The sequence below is a fragment of the Hyperolius riggenbachi genome, chromosome 5, assembly GCF_040937935.1.
Source record: "Hyperolius riggenbachi isolate aHypRig1 chromosome 5, aHypRig1.pri, whole genome shotgun sequence".
NCBI classification, from domain to species: Eukaryota; Metazoa; Chordata; class Amphibia; order Anura; family Hyperoliidae; genus Hyperolius; species Hyperolius riggenbachi.
The window spans coordinates 24588431-24612329 of NC_090650.1; the positions used below are offsets into that span (position 1 = coordinate 24588431).

At 47.1% G+C, this 23899-nt stretch overlaps 1 protein-coding gene across 2 annotated transcripts in view; it reads left to right on the plus strand.

Moving 5' to 3' along the window:
- Window positions 1-23899, plus strand: part of LOC137518017 (cathelicidin-1-like) — a 60389-nt gene that overhangs the window by 11022 nt on the left and 25468 nt on the right. Inside the window, exon 4 of one of the 2 annotated variants that reach the window (XM_068235183.1) lies at window positions 5978-7661. The exons of the other annotated variant lie outside the window; for it this stretch is intronic. Coding sequence (XP_068091284.1) covers window positions 5978-6175 — 198 coding nt within the window. The 3' untranslated portion in view covers window positions 6176-7661. Of the gene's footprint in view, window positions 1-5977; window positions 7662-23899 lie in introns of those variants that run through there. 2 annotated transcript variants of the gene reach the window in all.

Sequence of the window (23899 nt, forward strand, 5' to 3'; positions counted from 1 at the left end):
ACGTTGGTCAGATTTTTGAAATGTTACAATCAGTCAGAAAAATTCATTGCAATTCTTGAATTGAACAGATATTTTAAAAAGTGTATGATGTGTGGGCACTAGTGTTGGGCGAACAGTGTTCGCCACTGTTCGGGTTCTGCAGAACATCACCCTGTTCGGGTGATGTTCGAGTTCGGCCGAACACCTGACGGTGCTCGGCCAAACCGTTCGGCCATATGGCCGAACTAAGAGCGCATGGCCGAACGTTCCCCGAACGTTCGGCTAGCGCTGTGATTGGCCGAACGGGTCACGTGGTTCGGACCCGAACGCGCTCTGATTGGCCGAACTGTCACGTGGTTCGGGTAAATAAATACCCGAACCACGTCATATCTCCGCCATTTGTCTGTGGGTTTAGCTTTGGGTAGGCAGGCAGGGTAGTTCGCGCTCCAGCCACGCTAGCCAGGGTCCCCCCCAGTCATTGTGTGTCGCTGCTGGGAATAGTAGTACACCGCTCGCTCAGCATTCTGTTTACTGCCACTCTGTGTACCTCGCTCAGCCACACTATATAGCATTCTGTTTACTGCCACTCTGTGTCTGCTGGGAATAGTAGTACACCGCTTGCACAGCCACACTATATAGCATTCTGTTTACTGCCACTCTGTGTACCTCGCTCAGCCACACTATATAGCATTCTGTTTACTGCCACTCTGTGTCTGCTGGGAATAGTGGTACACCGCTCGCTCAGCCACACTATATAGCATTCTGTTCACTGTTCTGTGTCTGCTTGGAATAGTGGTACACCGCTCGTTCAGCCACACTATATAGCATTCTGTGTACTGTTCTGTGTCTGCTGGGAACAGTAGTACACCGCTCGTTCAGCCACACTATATAGCATTCTGTGTACTGTTCTGTGTCTGCTGGGAACAGTAGTACACCGCTCGCTCAGCCACACTATATAGCATTCTGTTCACTGTTCTGTGTCTGCTGGGAATAGTGGTACACCGCTCGCTCAGCCACACTATATAGCATTCTGTTCACTGTTCTGTGTCTGCTGGGAATAGTGGTACACCGCTCGCTCAGCCACACTATATAGCATTCTGTTTACTGTTCTGTGTCTGCTGGGAATAGTGGTACACCGCTCGCTCATCCACACTATATAGCATTCTGTTCACTGTTCTGTGTCTGCTGGGAATAGTGGTACACCGCTCGCTCAGCCACACTATATAGCATTCTGTTCACTGTTCTGTGTCTGCTGGGAATAGTGGTACACCGCTCGCTCAGCCACACTATATAGCATTCTGTTTACTGCCACTCTGTGTACCTCGCTCAGCCACACTATATAGCATTCTGTTTACTGCCACTCTGTGTCTGCTGGGAATAGTGGTACACCGCTCGCTCAGCCACACTATATAGCATTCTGTTCACTGTTCTGTGTCTGCTTGGAATAGTGGTACACCGCTCGCTCAGCCACACTATATAGCATTCTGTTTACTGTTCTGTGTCTGCTGGGAATAGTGGTACACCGCTCGCTCAGCCACACTATATAGCATTCTGTTCACTGTTCTGTGTCTGCTGGGAATAGTGGTACACCGCTCGCTCAGCCACACTATATAGCATTCTGTTTACTGTTCTGTGTCTGCTGGGAACAGTAGTACACCGCTCGCTCAGCCAGAGTATATAGCATTGTGTTTACTGCCACTCTGTGTACACCGCTCAGCCAGACTATATACCATTGTTTACTGACACTCTGTGTACACCACTCAGCCACACTATATACCATTGTTTACTGACACTCTGTGTACACCGCTCAGCCAGACTATATACCATTGTTTACTGCCACTCTGATTCTGCTGGGAACAGTAGTACACCGCTCGCTCAGCCAGACTATATACCATTGTTTACTGACACTCTATGTACACCGCTCAGCCAGACTATATACCATTGTTTACTGCCACTCTGATTCTGCTGGGAACAGTAGTACACCGCTCGCTCAGCCAGACTATATACCATTGTTTACTGACACTCTATGTACACCGCTCAGCCAGACTATATACCATTGTTTACTGCCACTCTGATTCTGCTGGGAACAGTAGTACACCGCTCGCTCAGCCAGACTATATAGCATTGTGTTTACTGCCACTCTGTGTACACCGCTCAGCCACACTATATAGCATTGCGTACTCTGCCAGTCAGTGTGTATATTGCTGGGATCAGTAATACTCCACTCACCGTCAACCACTATATGAGCTCAACATGAGTTCCCCAGAGACCTCCGCTGTGAGCAGCACTCCCAACAACAGCAACAGCCAACGCCCCACGCAAGCTATAACATCCACCCCAGCAGCCAGTGGTCAGCAGCAGCCCTCCCCGGAGGAGAACGTTGTGTCCATCAGTCCGTCGCCAGAGCGATTAATGAGGGCTGCCATTGAGGAGATGATGGGGCCTGATGTGGAGGAGGAGGTCTGGCTCAGGCCAGCATCCCAAGTTAATGTTGAGGACGATGAGGGGTCTGTGTCTGGGGATGTTGGGGTGGCAGAGGTGGTGGGTGGGTCAGACTCAGGAGAAGAGTTGTATGATGAGGATGATGATCGGGACCATCTGTATGTGCCTCAGAGTCCGACCCCGGAAAACATGTTGTATCGTGTGTTTAGGTACTAAAATCTGCGTTCCCTCCCAGTAGTGTTGGGCGAACAGTGTTTGCCACTGTTCGGGTTCTGCAGAACATCACCCTGTTCGGGGTGACTATATAGCAGACTATATAGCATTGTGTTTAATGCCACTCTGTGTACACGGCTCAGCCACACTATATAGCATTGTGTTTACTTCCACTCTGTGTCTGCTGGGAACAGTAGTACACCGCTCACCCGCCACTGTATAGCATTGTGCTCTGTGTCACTGCTGACAATAGTGGTACACCGCTCACCCACCACTGTATAGCATTTCTGTACTGCCACTGTACTGCTGCCAGTCAGCGTGTACTTTAAGGATAAGTGAAATGAGGAAGAAATCCGGTGAAAGAGGGAGGGGCAAGGGAAGAGGTGTTTCCCCTGACGGTTCACGTACAGGCCACAGGGGAGCACCCAAGAAAACCCACTCAATACTGCCCATGTTGTCCAGGACAACAACCCTCACAGATCCAAAAGAACAGGACCAGATAATTACTTGGATGACCTCTCAAGCGTCCAGCAGTGGGTTAAGCAGCACCAGCACATCACGCACGAGGTCCGAGTCCTCAGCCAGTTAAAGTCTGGGCTTTCTTTGAAGACTGCACTGAGGATGTTACCATGGCGATTTGCAAGGTGTGCAAGACCCGCCTGAGCAGGGGGAAAAGTATTAACAACCTCTCCACCACCAGCATGAGCCGCCACATTCTATCCAAACATCCCACTCTGTGGGCAAACGCGGCAGGACAGGGTACCACCAGCAACACTGCCTCCCTTGGGTTCACCAGACTCACCACCAGACCCGCCTCAGCAGCAGCAGTAGCCCAGCCATTGCGTGGTTCACAACATTCACAAACATCAGACGATGCTGACACTGTCACTTTCCGGACTAGTGCTCTTGAGGTCTCCCAGTGTTCATCAAACACAACAACCAACAGCCCTTCGGTGTGCAGCGCTACGGTTGAGTTGTCTGTTTCTGAGATGTTTGAGCACAAGAGGAAATTGCCAGCAAATGACCCCCGGGCCGTGGCAGTAACAGCCAGCCAGCATAGCCAAGCTTCTGGCCTGCGAAATGCTGCCATATCGAGTGGTGGAGACAAACAGCTTCAAGGGCATGATGTCAGTGGCCATCCCACGTTACGTGGTTCCCAGCCGCTACCACTTTGCGCGCTCTGCAGTGCCTGAGTTGCATGAGCACGTGGTCAGCTAAATAACCCGAAGCTTGAAGAATGCCGTTGCCTGCAAGGTTCACCTCACCACTGACACCTGGACGAGTGCGTTCGGCCAGGGTCGATACATCTCCCTTACCGCGCACTGGGTGAACCTTGTGGAGCCTGGCAGCGATTCCTCACCTGCTACGGCGCGGGTGTTGCCCACGCCGCAAACAGCTGGATAACAACAGCAGCACCTACCTCTCTGACTCCTTCTCCTCCAACGCATCTCAAAGCTGTACCTCATCCGGAAATGCTAACCCAGCACCAGCAGCAGTAGGATCGTGGAAGCAGTGCAGCACAGCTGTTGGCATGCGTCAGCAAGCGTTGCTGAAGCTGATCTGCCTTGGGGATAAGCAGCACACAGGGGAGGAAATTTGGAGGGGAATAAAGGAACAGACGGATTTGTGGCTGGCACCGCTGGACCTGAAACCGGGCATGAAGCTAGACACCTGGCACGAACTGGCAATGTACGCAATAGAGGTGCTGGCTTGCCCGGCAGCCAGCGTTATGTCGGAACGCTGTTTCAGTGCTGCCGGAGGCATCATCACAGATCGGCGTATCCGCCTCTCCACAGAAAATGCAGACCGTCTGACTCAAATTAAAATGAATCAATCCTGGATTGGAAACGACTACGCAACACTCCTGGACCCCAACCAAGTAACATGACCGATGAACATCTGGGATGGTTTAGCGTTTCCGGTCCCTGTTTATTGAACCTCTCATCTGTATTACATTTATGACTGCATGGCGGCAAAAAGCATTGCTGCTATATCCGCACGCTTTTTGTCCTCATGCAAGGCCTGGGTTGTTGTGTCTCACAAAGCGTGGCCTTCTCCTCCTGCGCCTCCTCCTGTTCCATCACGTGTGCTGCTGCTGCTGCTGGGTTACCGTTGCCGCGTGGTCCCTGTTTATTGAACCTCTTATCTTTATTACATTTATGACTACATGGCGGTACAAAGCATGCTATCCGCACGCTTTTTGTCCTCATGCAAGGCCTGGGTTGTTGTGTCTCACAAAGCGTGGCCTTCTCCTCCTGCGCCTCCTCCTGTTCCATCACGTGTGCTGCTGCTGCTGCTGCTGCTGGGTTAGCGTTGCCGCGTGGTCCCTGTTTATTGAACCTCTTATCTTTATTACATTTATGACTACATGGCGGTACAAAGCATGCTATCCGCACGCTTTTTGTCCTCATGCAAGGCCTGGGTTGTTGTGTCTCACAAAGCGTGGCCTTCTCCTCCTGCGCCTCCTCCTGTTCCATCACGTGTGCTGCTGCTGGGTTAGCGTTGCCGCGTGGTCCCTGTTTATTGAACCACTTATCTTTATTACATTTATGACTGCATGGTGGTACAAAGCATGCTATCCGCACGCTTCTTGTCCTCATGCAAGGCCTGGGTTGTTGTGTCTCAAAGCGTGGCCTTCTCCTCCTGCGCCACCCTCCTCCTGTTCCATCACGTGTGCTGCTGCTGGGTTAGCATTACCGGTCCCTTTTCCTGGAACCTCTTATATGTATTACATTTATGACTGCATGCCGACAAAAAGCATGTTACCTGTGCAAAGAAAACAGACATTTCCCGCATTTAAAAGACAGTTTTCCCTTTGAAACTTTAAAATCGATTTTCTCAAAAACTATAAGCTCTTTTTGCTAAATTTTTTTTTCCTCTTGTACCCACTCCCAAGGTGCACATACCCTGTAAATTTGGGGTATGTAGCATATAAGGAGGCTTTACAAAGCACAAAAGTTCGGGTCCCCATTGACTTCCATTATGTTCGGAGTTCGGGTCGAACACCCGAACATCGCGGCCATGTTCGGCCTGTTCGGCCCGAACCCGAACATCTAGATGTTCGCCCAACACTAGTGGGCACCTTTAGGCAATATAGCAGTTTTTGCTCACCGCTGATGGTCATTATAAAATTTGGTGGGAGGTAGCATCCACAAGGCCCCTAGACCCTCTCCAGCCCCTAGACAACTGCCTAGAATTGCCTTGTGGATGATCCGATCCTAGATATATAGTGAAGTCAGCCACAGCTTGCAGTTGAGGGGATGAATTGTTGCTTGCTTGTGTTTTATACTTTATGGATTATTTTATGTTTTATTCTAAACAAAAGGCCTTTGTTCTCATGCAGCACACGAGAGTACGACGATCAAGAGGCAGCGGCGGGAGAGGCGGAGGAGGAAGAGGAGGCAGTGGCGGCCGTGGTGGAGGGAGAGGTGGCAGTGGTGGCCGTGGCGGCAGTGGCGGCCGTGGTGGAGGAAGATCTGGAGCTGGATCCTCCATCGCTGGTGGTGGTGGTGGCAGAGGAGGAAGCTCCAAGGTTGCCTAAGCATTAATCTAAGCCACATGTGTTGAACTCCAGCCCTGGAGGGCCAGATCCATGCCAGGGTTTAGGATGGACTGAGAAAGAGAGGAATGTGTTCTACCTGATGGACCACGCCTTATCTGATTCACACCTATCAATGAATTTGAGTTGTGCCAAAAATGTGTGAGGACCTCGGCCCTTGTAGGACTGGTTTGACATCCCTGATCTAAGCTGTCCCTGGTAGACCTATCATTCCTTTACTAGAGGCTGTGTTGAGCGTCTGCAACCAAATTTATCATACTTTTTATTAACATGCCCATTATGCAGTTGTGGTGCCTGCCTCTGCCTGCTCCTGAAAGGAGAACTCAATGACGTGACATCGGGTGGGACATTCAGTAGACATAACCCTTGTGAGTTACAACTGTGTAAAAAAAATGTTGTCCTTGGAAAGTTTTCAGCTGTAGACATTTCAGAGCATCTCTCTGGCCAGCTGACTGTCTAGAGTTATTACTAGTAGTGCAAGTTCTGTAGATGCAACAATTTTACTTCTATATAGAGGGGATTAGCTCTCTGATTATATTGGGGTTGATTCACTAAACATAATGCATAACGCTATAGTGCTAATTGCATTACGCGCGTCACAGTGTGCGTAAAACTTTACGCGCTAAAAGTTCACAGTGCGCGGGAAAAACACACATCGGCGGGAACGCTGACGAATGCAAAAGGCATGCCATGCATTGTCTATGGGATTCACAGCCTCCCGCATGGAAACTGACGGCAATATCGGCCGAATCGCTAAGGAAAGTGATTCGGCCAGCGGCGCCATAGTTTACTATGGCAGAGTTTCCCCGTGCGGTTTGCCTGCGGGGAAATTCTCTGAATTCAGCCCCTGAGCAGGAAGTGCCACCGCGCGTTTTGCGGCTGCGCACGGTAGCAAGTGGAGACAGACCCTCATACTATTTTGCGACTGGGCAAGTAAGTGTTATTTGTTTGTATGTGTCCCTTAATTTTTACAGTTTGTTTTTTAATTGATTAGGAGTTACACCGTACACGTGTAAAGAAAAAACACGCGCGTTAAGAAATAATGTGTGCGTTAAGAAATGACACGCACATTATGACATAATACGCGCGTTATGATATAACACTCTTTAGTAAATCAAGCCCATTGTGTTTGCAGTCTGTAACTTCTTTCAAGAGATTTCCTCCACCTTATTGCCCCATCGAGTGAAAGGAAATGGGTACAGGATCAGCAATAGGAACCTAAAAGTTCCTGATTGTTTCTCAACAGCAAGACATTTGTGTAAATCTGGTTCAATCTATTTTATACAGATTTCTATTCTGTCGCTTTTTAATAATATTATTATTGTTCTATGAATTTCCCCATTTGCTGTACAGTAGTTAATGTTATTGTATAAGGTCTTGTTCTATTTGCCCCTAAGATGGGCAATTAGCCTGGCTGCATTCTAGCCATTTTGTAGATATTCATTCCATTAAAATCTTTGAAACTGAAGTTGTTGTTTATTGTGATCTATGTACGAGAGTTTAGAATTCAGAGCTTCAGAGTAAACTCGCAGTTTTTAGCATCCTAAAGTGACCCAGAGACGAAGTACCTTCATGTATTTCACCATATATATCAGTGGGAACATGACAGTAAACACCTACCCTGCTCTCTGTTTCATTCTTCACTGCTCAGCCTGCTTCTAATCAGCCCTGATAAAATCCCCGACTGAGCATTCAGTCTGGCTTTGCTCAGGAATCATTATAGCTGAGTCTGTCTTCTCTGATGTCTTTTCAAGCCCAAGCCTGCCCCCTTTTGGCTCTGCTATAATGACTCAACTATAATGATTCCTGAGCAAAGCCAGACTTAATGCTCAGTCGGGGATTTTATCAGGGCTGATAAGAAGCAAGCTGAGCAGTGAAGAATGAAACAGAGAGCAGGGTAGGTGTTTTCTCTAATGTTCCCACTGATACATACCTCCCAACATTTTGGAAAAGGAAACCGGGACATTTAGGCCACACCCTTAACCACACCCTCAATACACCCCTAGTCCCGCATGCCAAAAAATGATCGAGGCGCCAGCCGGCAATATGAGATGCAGAATGCCGACAATCACATTCATACATTCCTACCTTCCTCCCTCCCTCCCTCCCTCCGAATGTGCCCCTGTGTCTCCCTGTTTGCAGAGTATAAAGTGCGCAGCAGAGCGGCTTTCATCTTACCGTCCATCCTCGCCGGCATCTGGCTCTTCATTGATTCCTGCTTCCTGTGACATCACAGGAAGCAGAATGAAGCCAGACGCCGGCGAGGATGGACGGTAAGATGAAAGCCGCTCCGCTGCGCACTTTATACTCTGCAAACAGGGAGACACAGGGGCACATTCGGAGGGAGGGAGGGAGGGAGGAAGGTAGGAATGTATGAATGTATGTATGTGATTGTCGGCATTTTGCATCTCATATTGCCGGCTGGCGCCTCGATCTTTTTTTACCCCCTCTCTGCCCATTGCCACAGAATTCGGGACTGTTGGGGGGTATGCTGATATATATGGTAAAATACATGAGGGTTCTCTTTAACTGTTCAGAAATGCTGGAGGCAAAAGCTTCACAGCCAGTGGTGGCACTGCCCGGCCCTCAGAAATCACTGTGCCCCCCTGAGTATCCCTCTGCTCCTCTGTCCCGCCCCCAGGAATCACTGTGCCCTCCTGAGTATCCCTCTGCTTCTCTGCCCCACCCCCAGGAATCACTGTGCCCCCCTGAGTATCCCTCTGCTCCTCTGCCCCGCCCCCAGGAATCACTGTGTCCCCCTGAGTATCCCTCTGCTCCACCCCCAGGAATCACTGTGCCCCCCTGAGTATCCCTCTGCTCCTCTGCCCCGCCCCCAGGAATCACTGTGTCCCCCTGAGTATCCCTCTGCTCCGCCCCCAGGAATCACTGTGCTCCCCTGAGTATCCCTCTGCTCCTCTGCCCCGCCCCCAGGAATCACTGTGCTCCCCCAGTATCCCCTGCTCAGTAACATACAGTACAAGGGTCAAGCAGCATACACTGAACAGGATAGGGTCTGTAAAAACTCTCCGTCACCCTGAGTCTCTGTAGATAATAAAGGGAAGGTCCGAGCACTTTAAAAATACAAAAATCCACTTACCTGCTGGGGCTTCCTCCTGCCCCTGCATCCGTCCTGTGTCCTCGCCGCAGCTCTGGTAGCACCCGACCCCTCCGGTGGAGAAGCCAGGTCAGCTTCCGGGTCGGCTTCTCCTGCGCTCCAGCGTGCGGCTCACTGGTCGCGCTGACGTCATCCGGCCTGTACAGCGCAGGCGCAGAACTACTCCTCCTGCGCAGTACAGTCCGGATGATTTCAGTGCGACTCTGTTCTATAGCTTCTGTATGGCATGAAAGTGGCCACTAGATGGAGACTCTACTGCTTGCGTATGAATATCACACCATATCTCACTCACTTAACGATGACTGTGATGTGATTCTGCTTCTTTTACAACTCCAAAAGAGTAGACAGTATTGGCCCCAATTCGAAGGCTGCTGTTCCATAAAACAATAATGGGTTGATAAATTACCATGTTCGGAATTTTAGACTTTTTTTTTCCAAATTCACTAAGATTTTCAGGTTTTTTTGTGATTTTCAGATTTTCCAAATTCACTAAATGTGCAGCGGCGTACCTACAGGAGAGCAGCTTGCAGGGGGCCCAGAGCTGTGTGGGGGAGGGGGGGCCTGCAACTACTAATTCACTGCTGATCATTGGCGTCGCTAGGGCCTTTGATCCAGGGCACCGGCCTGGAACCTGTTGCCATGGTGCCCCGGATCGATTTAGTGGCTATTATTCGTCTGTGACAGACGAATAATAGTCCAGTGCCAGCTGCGGGGAATGGCGGATGGGAGCAGGACGGCGTGGGACATTACCGCTGCAGGGGGCTGATAGAAGCCCCAGGTAAGTGGCAGTTTTTCTCTTCAGAAACCCCCACAGAACCCCCTTAAGGAAAAACATGTCTTCAATTTGCTTAGACCTGATCAGTAAAAAACAGCTGGATAGTGTACTGGATGGATAGTGTACTGGTGGCTGGATAGTGTACTGGATGGATAGTGTACTGGTGGCTGGATAGTGTACTGGATGGATAGTGTACTGGATGGATAGTGTACTGGTGGCTGGATAGTGTACTGGATGGATAGTGTACTGGTGGCTGGATAGTGTACTGGATGGATAGTGTACTGGTGGCTGGATAGTGTACTGGATGGATAGTGTACTGGATGGATAGTGTACTGGTGGCTGGATAGTGTACTGGATGGATAGTGTACTGGTGGCTGGATAGTGTACTGGATGGATAGTGTACTGGATGAATAGTGTACTGGTGGCTGGATAGTGTACTGGATGGATAGTGTACTGGTGGCTGGATAGTGTACTGGATGGATAGTGTACTGGATGGATAGTGTACTGGTGGCTGGATAGTGTACTGGATGGATAGTGTACTGGTGGCTGGATAGTGTACTGGATGGATAGTGTACTGGTGGCTGGATAGTGTACTGGATGGATAGTGTACTGGATGGATAGTGTACTGGTGGCTGGATAGTGTACTGGATGGATAGTGTACTGGTGGCTGGATAGTGTACTGGATGGATAGTGTACTGGTGGCTGCAGGGCCGGCGCTACCATTAAGGCAAAGTAGGCTGCCCCAGGGCACCAAAGCTTGTAGGGGCCCCCAGTGGCTACAAGAGGAAAAAAAAAATTTCAAATCGGCCTTATAGTTTTTGAGAAAATCGATTTTAAAGTTTCAAAGGAAAAAAAAACACATTTAAAAACCTGCCGACTTTAATGGTTAATAGCAAATCCACCTTAAATGCTAGAAACCCTACATTTGTAGGATATGTTAAGGAGATCATTAGGAATAAGAGGAAAAAACAATTTTTCAAAAAGACCTTATAGTTTTTGAGAAAATCGATTTTAAAGTTTAGAAGGAAAAAAGTATAGTTTTAAATGCGGTAAATATAACTTTTAGTAGCAAACCTAACGGTAGTGTAATTTTACATGCATCAAACGAAAGCGCAATAAATTTCCTGACAGGGTTTCCAGGGGGTCTATACGCAGCCGCAGTGCTTTGGCCAGGGATCGCTATACAGCCGCAATATGGCTGTATTAAGATCCCTGGCATTTTTTCCTATTTTCCCAATTTTTTTTTTATGTTTAAAGTGTGGGAATTTTTTTTTTTAAAATTATGTGGGGTCCCCCCTCCTGAAACTTTTTAACCCCTTGTCCCCCATGCAGTCTTGGATAGCCAGAATGTGGAGCTCTGACCGATTGGGACTTCACACCCTGACTATACCAGCTGCAAAAAAGGTCCCCTAATGCCAATTTTTGTTCCGGGGTATATGTTGGGGGGGGCCCCCAGGTTAATTTTGCCCTGGGGCCCCATTGTTGCTTAAACCGGCCCTGGGTGGCTGGATAGTGTACTGGATGGATAGTGTACTGGTGGCTGGATAGTGTACTGGTTAAGGTCTCTGCCTCTGAAACTGGGAACCTGGGTTCAAATCTCAGCTCTTCCTGTTCAGTAAGCCAGCACCTGTTCAGTGCTCTGTAACTCTGCTCCTGCCTATAGAGCGTGCCCTAGTTGCTGCAGTTCTTGTGCTTTGAGTCCGCCAGGAGAAAAGCGCAACATACAGTAAATGTTCTGTGTCTGTTCTTGTCTTGTCTAGATGTCTTTCCAGGTGTGAAGCAGGTCTTGGCAGCAAGCTGTGTTCTGTTACAGTGATGTTCTCTCACTTCTGGCCAGAGTTGTGCTGATGCTTCTGCCTGTGACAACTTACAAGAGTAAAAGGCATCCCCAGTGTGCCTTTAGACTGCATAACTCCTCTAGTCCCTCTGATTCTCTCTGTATATCAGTCTATACATGTGCACGTCTAAGGGGATACAGTGAACCCTTTATGAATGTGCCCTGCTTCTCGTGTTTTGTTTATTTTTTGATGTTCCGCCCGGCAGTACATCAGTACCAATGGAGTGAGCAGAAGTTAAGCAGAAATACTTTATGACTGTCTGTCTTTGTTCAGCTGAGCCTGCAGTCTCAGAGAAGTGTTTATTTACATTCCTCACTTGATACAATTAAACACAAGATAACATCATCTGCACTTCAGATGCGTCCAGCTTTGCTAGCAGGGAACTTCTGTCCTGTGTGTAAACCTTTGAATGCTGTTCTAGTAAAAAGAAAAAATGCTGGTTGTATATAATATGCTGTAAATAATCTATTAGAGCAAAAGAAGAAATGCTGGGTTTCATTCGGCTTTAAATGAAAGCGACATTAATAAGAGGTACTGCAAATAAAAGCTATAGATGGGATTGTAAAGTGGACATATTACAGAGGACTAGAGATGGCTCGAACCTTCGATTTTAGGTTCGCTTTCCTCAAACGCTAACTTCCACAAAAGTTTGGGTTCGCGCGAACTTCGCGAACCGCAATAGACTTCAATGGGGAGGCGAACTTTGAAAACTACAAACCTTTATGCTGGCCACAAAAGTGATGGAAAAGATGTTTCAAGGGGTCTAACACCTGGAGGGGGGGCATGGATGAGTGGGATATAAACCAAAAATCCTGGGGAAAAATCCGGATTTGACGCACAGCAGCATTTGAAGGGCAGAAATCACATTGAATGCTAAATTGCAGGACTAAAGTGCTTTAAAACATCTTACATGTGTATACATCAATCAGGGAGTGTAATTAGAGTACTGCTTCACACTGACACACCAAACTCACTGTGTAACGCACCGCAAACAGCTGTTTGCGTAGTGACGGCCTTGCTGGACTGGTACGCACCGTGGCGAGAGTGCAGGCCGGGCGGTTTTCAAGCCCAAATGGTTGCCGGGCTGTGGTAGCTCAATGATAGAACAACAGTGACTGTCCAGCTGATCGAATTTGGTTTGTCCACAATGAAGCAACGACCTTATTATCTTGTAAGTACTCATATAGCCGGTGGTCATTGCTTCATTGTGATACGCAAGCCCCCTTCACCACGGCAAGGTAACGATCACGAAGGGGAATTGACACATATACATGCCTTTTGTGTTGTTGTTGCAGCCGCAGTGCAGCCAGAAAACGAAGGGGAATTGACACATATACATGCCTTTTGTGTTGTTGTTGCAGCCGCAGTGCAGCCAGAAAAATTAGACAGGCATGTACATGCACCAGAAAAATGATTATAGCGGCCGCTGCTAGCAGCAGCCTTAAAAATTCAGGAATCCACCTGGAGTCCTGGACCCTATTGGTGGTGGCGGTGAAGGCAGTCAAACGGCCTGCAGGAAGAGATGCTGTGTGGGGAGCGACTTAGTCTTGGGGCAGGCAGTAGCCATCTGGGATCCATGCCTCATTCATTTTGATAAAGGTGAGGTACTGAACACTTTTTTCACCTAGGCGACCTCTCTTCTCACTGACAATGCCTCCAGGTGCGCTGAAGGTCCCTTCTGACAGGACGCTTGAGGCAGGGCAAGATAGAAGTTGGATGGCAAATTGTGACAGCTCTGGCCACAGGTCAGGCCTGCACACCCAGTAGTCCAGGGGTTCATTGCTGTTCACAGTGTCTACATCCGCAGTTAAGGCCAGGTAGTCAGCTACCTGTCAGTCCAGGCATTGTGGAGGGTATATCAGGATGGGCTAAGGCGAGGCATTGGACTAAAGAATGTCCGCATGACCGACATCACCATGAGATCGCTAGAGCATCCTGTCCTTGCGTGCGTGGACATGGGAGGAGGATTACTGGCAGTGGCACCTTTATTCCGTTGTGCTGTGACATCACCCTTAAACGCACTGTAAAGCATACTTGACAGCTTGCGGTGGAAGTGCTGCATCCTCTCTGCCTTCTGGTGATTTGGTAACATCTCTGCCACTTTGTGCTTATACCGAGGGTCTAGCAGTGCTGCCACCCAGTACAGGTCATTCCCCTTGAGTTTTTTTATACGGGGGTCCCTCAACAGGCTGGACAGCATGAAAGCCGCCATCTGCACAAACTCGTATGCCGACGTACTAGCCATCTCCTCTTGCTCTTCCTCAGTGATGTCAGGTAAGTTCTCCTCCTCCCCCAGCCACGAACAATACCACAGGAAAGGTGAGCAGCACAAGCCCCCTGCCACCTGCGACGCCTGCTGCGGTTGTTTTTCCACCTCCTCCTCAAAAAAAAAAAAACACCTTCCTCATCTGACTCCTCTACCCCTCCTCCTCCCCCCTCCTTTGTGCTGCCGCAGGTGTTGAGGAAACATCTGGTTCTGCTGATGATTGTTCCCACTCTTCTGCTTCTTCCTGGTCCTGGAAACGCTCGTCCACAGCTTGATCCACCACTCTACGCACGGCACACTCCAGGAAGAAAGCATATGGAATCAAGTCGCTGATGGTGCCTTCACTGCGACTCACCAGGTTGGTCACCTCCTCAAACGGACGCATGAGCCAGCATGCATTACGCATGAGTGTCCAGTACTTTGACAAGAAGATGCCCAACTCCCCAGAGCCTGACCTTTGACTGTAGCTGTTCAGATAGTCGTTGATGGCTTTCTCCTGTTGTAGCAGGTGTAACATGAGGAGCATCGAATTCCAGCAAGTCAGGCTATCGCAAATCAAGCACCTCACCGGCAAGTTGTTTCTCCGCTGAAAATCGGCCAAGCAGGCCATGGCCATGTATGACCGCCTGAAATGCCCACACACCTTCCTGGACTGCTTCAGGATGTCCTCTAAGCCTGGGCACTTAGACACAAATCTTTGAATGACTAGATTCAGCACATGTGTACATGTGTCAACTTTCCCAAACTCAAAGCCGAGATGAGATTGCGTTAGTTGTCACAAACCTCATTGCCAATCTCCAGTTGGTGCGGGGTTAGCCACTGTTCCAAATGCTTGTTCAGAGCAGCCAGGAGAGTTGCTCCAGTGTGACTCTCAGCTTTGAGGCAAGACATGTCCAAGATGGCGTGACACCGTCGTACCTGGCATGCAGCATAGACCCTGGGGAGCTGGGGTTGTGTAGTTGGAGAGGAGATTGCAGAATTAGTAGAGTGGCACTGCCACTCAGCCATGGAGGAGGAGGATGACGACAGCAAAGAGGATGTAGCAGGAGGAGTAGGAGGAGAAGGAGAGGAGGTGGCAGCAGGCCTGCCTGCAAGCCGTGGAGGTGTCACAACTAGGTCCGCTGCACAGCCACTTACTCCCTGCTTGCCAGCGGTCACCAGGTTGACCCAATGGGCTGTGTAAGTAATGTACCTGCCCTGACTGTGCTTTGCAGACCAGGCATCCGTGGTCAGATGGACCCTTGACCCAACGCTGTGTGCCAGAGATGACACCACTTGCCTTTCAACTTCATGGTACAGTTTGGGTATCGCCAATTTAGATAAATAATTGCGGCCTGGTATCTTCCACTGCAGTGTCCCAATTGCCACAAATTTCTGGAAGACCTCAGAGTCCACCAGCTGGTATGGTAACAGCTAGCGAGCTAACTGTTCCGCTAAGCCAGCTGTCATACGCCGGGCAAGGAGGTGACTGGCAGAAATTGTCTTCTTCCGCTCAAAGATTTCCCTCACGGACACCTGGTTGCTGCTGTGGGCAGAGGAGCAGGAACCGCTCAAGGTGAGAGGCGGAGTGGAGGAGGGTGGCTGTGAAGGTGCAAGAGAGAATGCTGCTGAAGATAATGCACCTAAAAGAGGAAGAGGAGGAGGAGGAGGAGGGTGGCTTTTCTTTTGTGTGCTGCTTTTCCTCAGGTGGTCTTCCCATTGCAGTTTGTGCTTTTTCAACATGTGCCTTCGTAATGCAGTTGTCCCTACATGGCTCTGGGCCTTTCCACGGCTCAATTTTTGGTGGCAGAGAGTACAGATGGCATTGCTCATATCTGAGGCAGACACACAAAAAAAATTCCACACCGCTGAGCCCCCCTGGGGTGATGGCACTATTGTGGCATCAGCAGCTGACGTTGAAGGGCATGTTGGCTGGCTGTCCATAGGTGGCGATGCATGCCGCTGGACACTGCCACCAGCTGTTTCTGATGATGAGCTCCCCCTGCTTCTTTCAGCAACTCGTCTCCTCCCACTCCTCTCTGACTCCCCCTCTGAACTGTCCCCCATGTTAGTATCATCATCATCATCGTCATAATCATCCTCTGCAGCTTCGCTTGTATCAGACACCTCCAAAATTGCACCAAAAGCAGGTACTTCATCATCCTCCTCCTCACACCTTACATCCATAGTGATGCCTAACTACGACATATGAGGTGTTGTAACTTGCTTAGTGCCTTCATTTTGTTGTAGCAATAGTGGCTGTGAATCAGTTATTTCCCCACCAAATAACTCCTGCAAAGAGTCAAATGGAATGGATGTGGTGCTAGTAGTAGCTCTGGTGGCTGCGGATGATGAGGTGTTCTTTGTTAAATAGTCAACTACGTCCTGGGCTGGGAGTTGATGGCACATGCCTTCTTCTGAGTACTGTAGTTTGGTCCAGGGCTGCACAAAATCACGTCAGAACGACCTCGAACAGACCTGCCGGGTGATCTGCCTCTGGGTCTGCCTCTGCCTGTTGTTTTGTCCATATTGTGGAGGATAAAGTGAAAGGTATGCACTGACTTGACTAATACAATGTGCAGCTGTCACACAGGTGCACTGAACAGGTATGCAGTGACTAGTATTACAAATGAGCAGCTGTCACACACACAGGTACCGTCAACAGGTATGCAGTGTCTGTTATATAATACCTAGGCTTGAAAACCGCCACGGTCTGCACTCTCACCATGGTGTGCACCAGTCCAGCCCGGCCATCACTACACAAACAGCTGTTTAAACTTTGCGGTGCGTTACACAGTGAGTTTGGAGTGTCAGTGTGAAGCAGTACTCTAATTACACTCCCTGATTGATGTATACACATGCAAGATGTTTTAAAGCACTTTATGCCTCCAATTTAGCATACAATGCGATTTCTGCCCTTAAAACCCTGCTCTGCGTCAAATCTGTAATTTTCTCCGGGACTTTTGACGTGTATCCCACTCCGCCATGCCCCCCTCCAGGTGTTAGACCCCTTGAAACATTTTTTCCATCTCTTTTGTGGCCAGAATTAGTGTTTGAAGTTTTGAAAGTTCGCCTGCCCATTGAAGTCTATTGCGGTTTGCGAGAACGTGAACTTTCGCAGAATTTCGCGTTCGAGGTTCACGAACCTAAAAGCGCAGGTTCGAGCCATCTCTATCTGTCAAAACTTTATGCTGCTAGGGGTTCAGAATACGCAGACAGTCCAGTGGACTCTACTATGGAAGGTCAATGAGATGCAAATAACTTCAAATTGATGCAGAATTATGTGATCATTATACAGCTTGAATTTGACCAATCAAATCCCACTCTTGGCTTCTTTCAGTTGGTCCATTTTCAAGCTGCATACATTCGCATGGCAACCTGGGTAATTCTACTCAGAATTATTTATGTCTCATATGACCATCCTCAGACTCCACGCGACATCCTGATCCCAAACAGATCAACCAACAGGAACAATGCAAGGCATTGGTTGTGTTAGGCCACACCCACATTTGCTCCCCCCACCAATTATCACCCTCAGACTTGGCAGGCATTACCTGATGCCGGATGTGTGTTCTTTCCAGTTGCTTGCAAAGTCCAGGAACCAGGGCCTGAACCTTTTCACCTCCCCCAGCACAAGTATCTACCTCCCTGTATTTACACAAATATAAACAAATACAAACACTTGGTTCTGTTTCTATTTTTAGAACACACTAACTCTGTATCTCCATCTTGTGGCCAAAAAGTAAAACCACATCCAAATACCCTATTATACACCTTCCCATAGAAAAATGAAAAACATTTTCATTATTTTTAAAAACCCTTCGAGGTGAAATGGGCCCACAGAACAAATGTAGAGTAACGCGCAGTGTAAACTATTTAGAAAAGCTCCCAGCTCACTTCCTACAGCTCCCAGCTGCTTTAGGCACAGGACAGGACAGGAAGTGGAGATACATCAGAAATCTTTATTAAAAGAAAAATGCATAAAAAACACACATCAAAAATGCATACATAACACAATACATTGCGTTTCCATTGACTTTCATTATGTGTGTTTTTGATGCCTTCATGCATTACATGCAACAAAACTAGCGATTTTAAAAAACACCAAAGTACAATCGCATACCCATGCGTTTTTTTATGCGGCCCATTGAGTAACATTGGTGCATAAAAGGCAGCGTTTTACGCACCCGCTAGCGTTTCTGCTAACTGTGCACTTAGCCTCAGTAGTCTCTGCTGCGCACTGCTCTGCATAGTTAGAGGGGCACGGACTTAATGCTTCTCCCCCCTCCCGGTGACCTACTGGTTGGTTGGGACTGCCGGATAACAAGGACTCTACTGTATGTTTTTGCTGAAGATTACAGATTCTGTTGCAAAAACGTTGGCCCAGTAATTCTCTGATTGTGGATGAGATCACCGGACATATAGGCAAACTCTGTGTTTTGCCAGCCATTCGACGCACAGACAGAAGAGAGCAGAGCACATAAAGAGGACCTGTACATAGATGGTGAAATATGGCTTCCTCATACCAGATGCTGAAACCTTTTCCTGTTGTTTTCTAGAAAACTACAGAGTTGCAAGATTCCTGCAGCAGTTATTACCACAGACTTGTTGCCCATTTCCTGTTGCAGTAAACAAAATCCATTCTTTCTGTATATGCTGCAGTTGAAATTATCATGCAAATTGTATTTAAAGGATACCTTAGCTCTCATAAATTTTGAAAACCGGGAGACATCACAACTACGTAGAGCGCAAGCGCAGAGCGCTCACCGACACGTAATCAAGGACACGCGTCGCCGGGCAGCCCCAGCGCACTGCTTATTGCCCCTGGCCAACCCAAAAGTAGCTCCAGGGGGACTTTACAACATAATGGAGGGGGACAGAGAAGAACATTTACGAAAGCTAAAGTAACCTTTAAGTGTCATAAAGATTAAGTATTTTGTTTTTACATTAAACTCACAGATATCTCAGGGTTCTTTTGATCATTTAAATCAATCTGAGATTAAAGGGGCACTATGGCGAAAAATTTTAAAATTTAAAATAAGTTCAAACATACAAATAAGAGGTACATTTTTTCCAGAGTAAAATGAGCCATAAATTACTTTTCTCCTATGTTGCTGTCACTTACAGTAGGTAGTAGAAATCTGACAGAAGTGACAGGTTTTGGACTAGTCCATCTCTTCATAGGGGATTCTCAGCAAGGCTTTTATTCTTTATAAAGATATTCCCTAAAAAGGATTTAACCAATGATGCTGGCCAGTTTCCCTGCTTGCTACAGTTTTTTGGCTTTTGGACAGAGCAACTGCCATTCACTAAGGCCTGGTGCACACCAAAAACCGCTAGCAGATCCGCAAAATGCTAGCAGATTTTGAAACGCTTTTTCTTCTTTTTCTGTAGCGTTTCAGCTATCGTTTTGCGGTTTTGTGTAGCGGTTTTGGTGTAGTAGATTTCATGTATTGTTACAGTAAAGCTGTTACTGAACAGCTACTGTAACAAAAAACGCCGGCAAAACCGCTCTGAAGTGCCGTTTTTCAGAGCGGTTTGCGTTTTTCCTATACTTAACATTGAGGCAGAAACGCATCCGCAATCCAAAATCTGCAGCAGCCCGAGAGTATGCGTTTCTGTAAAACGCCTCCCGCTCTGGTGTGCACCAGCCCATTGAAATACATTACCCAAGCGGATCCGCTCCCGCAAGCGGATCGCAAACTGCAGCCGAAACGCTCTGGTGTGCACTAGGCCTCAGTGCTTTTTGAAAATAATAAATAAAGTGAATGACAGTTGCTGTTCCAACTGCCAAAAAACTGTGTAGCGAGCAGGGAGGCTGGCCAGTATCATTGTTTAAATCCTTTTTAGGGAATATCTTTATAAAGAACTAGCTGATTGCCCGGCGTTGCCCGGGTATGTATTTGGCTGGTGTTGGCTCCGCCTACTTTTTCTAACCCTAACACACACTTACTCACTGACCAAGTTTGTGACCTTTGCGGTCTTTGGTATCAATAATCTGCATTGAAATGAAACAAATCTGATTGAGCGTGTGTGGCTCCACCCCCTTTTCTGAATTTGAACCCCAGTCACCCAATAACCAACTGTACCAGGTTTGAGGCCTGTGCCATTAACAGTTCAAGAATGGTAGCAATTAAATATTCCCCTTGAAAAGCAACAGGGGAAGCTTGATTTACTTTTGTAGGCTCCACCCACTTTTCTGAATATTAATCCCAGTCACCCAGTGACCAACTGTGCAAAGTTTAAAAACCCTGCCATTAACAGAATGGCTGCAGTGTACATTTTCCCAGTGAAATTTGTATTTGTCTCCACCCACTGATGACCCGGCGTTGCCCGGGTATGTATTTGACTGGTGTTGGCTCCGCCCACTTTCTAACCCTAACACACAAACACTCAATGACCAAGTTTGTGAGCTTTGGAGTCCTTGGCATCAATAATTTGTATATTCCAAAGAAATTAAACAAATCAGATAGGCTGTTTGTGGCTCCGCCCCTCTCCAGCATTTGAACCCCAGTCACCCAATGACCAACTGTAGCAGGTTTGAGGCATCTGCTATTAACAGTGTAAAAATGGCAGCAATTTAAATATTCCACTTGAAAATCAACAGGTGAATTTTGATTGGCTGTTATAGGCTCCACCCACTTCCCTGAATATCTCAGTCACTCAGTGACCATCTGGGCAAAGATTGGGAACCCTGAAATAAATAGTGTAAGAAGGGCTGCAGTTTACACTTTCCCAGTGAAATGTGTTTTTGGCTCCGCCGACTTTTTGTAACCTGGACACAAAGTCACTACTCAATGCCCAAGTTTGTGAGTTTTGGGGTCCTTGCCATCAATAATTTGTATTTTCCCATGAAATGAAACATATCTGATTAACTGTTTGTGGCTCTGTCCCCTTTTCTGAATTTGAACCTCAGTGACCCAATGACCAACTGTACCAGGTTTGAGGCTTGTGCCATTAACAGTGCAAGAATGGCAGCAATTTTAATATTCTCCTTGAAAAGCGACATGTGATTTTTGATTGGCATTTTTAGGCTCCACCCACTTTTCTGATTATTAATCCCAGTCACCCAGTAACCAGCTATGCTAAGTTTGAGAACCCTGCCATTAACAGTGAAGAAGGGCTGCAGTTTACAATTTCCCAGAAAAATCTGTTTTTAACTCCACCCACTTTTTGTAACCTTGACACACAGTCACTACTCAATAACCAAGTTTGTGAGCTTTTGGGTTCCTGGCATCAAAATTGTGCTAATGGAAGCAGTTTATGCAGCAAAGAAATCTGGCTGTTTTTGGCTCTGCCCCTTTACTGAATTTGAACCCCAAAAACTTAACGACTGACTGTAGCAGGTTTGAGGCCTCTGCTATTAACAGTGTGAGAATGGCTGCAGTTTCAATATTCCCCTTGAAAATCAATAGGTGAATTTTGATCGGCTCTTGTAGGCTCCACCTACTTTTCCGAATATTAATCCTAGTCACCCAGTGACCAACTGTGTGAAGTTTGAGAACCCTGCAATTAACAGTGTAAGAAAAGCTGCAGTTTACATTTCCCCATGTAAAAAGTTAGTTGTTTTTGGCTCTGCCCACTATTTCTAATTTTGACATACAGTCACTTAATGACCAAGTTTATGAGCTTTGGGGTCTTTGGCATCAATAAGTTGCATTTTACCCTTAAAATTAAACAAATCTGATTGGCTGTTTTTGGCCCGCTCCCTTCAGAATTTAAATTTCAGTCTCCCAGTGACTGACTGTAGCAGATGTTAGGTCTCTGCCATAGAGTGCATGAATGGCAGCAAAGTAAATATTCCCCTTGAAATTCAAAAGGTGAATTTTGATTGGCTGCTGTAGGCTCCACCCACTTTTCTGAATATTAGTCACAGTCACCCAGTGGCCAACTGTGTCATGTTTGAGAACCCTGGCAATAACAGAATGGCTGAAATCAATCTAACAAATCTGATTGGCTGTTTGTGGCTCCACCCCTTTAGTGAATTTGGATCCCAGTCACCCAATGACTGACTGTATCAGGTTTGAGGCCTCTGCCACTAACAGTGTAAGAATGGTAGCAATGTGAATATTCTCCTTGAAAATTAATAGGTACATTTTGATTGGCTGTTGTAGGCTCCACCCACATTTCTGAATATTAGTCACAGTCACCCAGTGGCCAATTGTGTAAAGTTTGGGAACCCTGCAATGTAAAAAATGAAGTTGTTGGCACCGGCCACTTTTTCTAACCTTGACATACAGTCACTCAATTATCAAGTTTATCAGCTTTGGGATCCTTGGTATCAATACTTTGTATATTCCCATTGAAAAATAAACAAATCTGGCTGTTTGTGGCCCCGCCACTTCCTGAATTTGGACGCTAGTCACCCAGTGATCAACTGTACCAGGTTTGAGGAATCTGCTTTTACCAGTATAAGAGAATGGTAGCAGATGAAATATTCCCTTTGAAAATCAAAAGGGGAATTTTTATTGGCTGTTGTAGGCTCCACCCACCTTCCAAAATCTTAATCTGTGACTCAATGACCAACTGTGCAAAGTTTGAGAACCCTGCCATTAACGGTGTAAGAATGGCTGCCGTTTATATTTTCCCAGTAAAAGTTGTATTGGCTCCGCCCACTTTTTGTAACCTTGACACACAGTCACTCAATGACCAAGTTTGTGAGCTGTCAGGTTCTAGGCATCAAAAATGTGTGAATGGAAGCAGTTTATCCACCAAGGAAATCTGATTGGCTGTATGTGGCCCCGCCCCTTTAGTGAACTTTGACCCCAGTCACCCAATGACTGACTGTAGCAAGTTTGAAGCCTCTGCCATTAAAAGTGTAAGAATAGCAGCAGTTTAAATATTCCCCTTGAAAATCAATAGGTGAATTTTGATTGGCTGTTGTAGGCTCCACCCACTTTCTTGAATCTTAATCTCATTCACCCAGTGACCAACTGTGGCAAGTTTGAGAACCCTGCGATTAACAGTCTAAGGATGGCTGCAGTTTACATTTTCCCATTTAAAATGAACGGGTGAAATTTGATTGGCTGTTTTATGCTCCACCCACTTTTCCTGGATTTGTAACCTTGGTCACCAAGTGACCAACTGTGCAAAGTGTGGGGACTCTGGCTCGATTACTGTGAGAATGGCAGCCTTTTACATTTTTTCCATTGACTTGAATGGATGGAATCTGATTTGCTGTTTGTAGCTCCGCCCAGGTATGCAGGGGGGCCGCGAGACCCCCAGAACATATCATCCCAGGTAGTAAGGTATCTGTGTACCAAGTTTCGTTCAAATCGGTCAAGCCGTTTACTGGGCACATACACACACACACACACACACACACACACACACATACATACATCCGATTTTATATATATAGATAAAAGCCTTGCTGAGAATCCCCTATGAAGAGATGGACTAGTCCAAAACCTGTCACTTCTGTTAGATTTCCACTACCTACTGTAAGTGATAGAAACACAGGAGAAAAGTAATTTATGGCTCATTTAATCTGGAAAAAAACGTACTACTTACAGTATTTGTCTATGCACATATTTTAAATATTACAATTTTTCGTCATAGTGCCCCTTTAATTAGTTTGTCAGGTGAGCCCAGCTAAAGGATAAACCATGAAAGAAAGCTGTTCTTTATTATTAAGCAGACCATTTTTAACCAATATGGGAAAGAAAAGAATGTCTCGGACAAGGAGTGAAAACCTTAGATATTTCACAAAAACTTAAAGTGTACCGTCTTC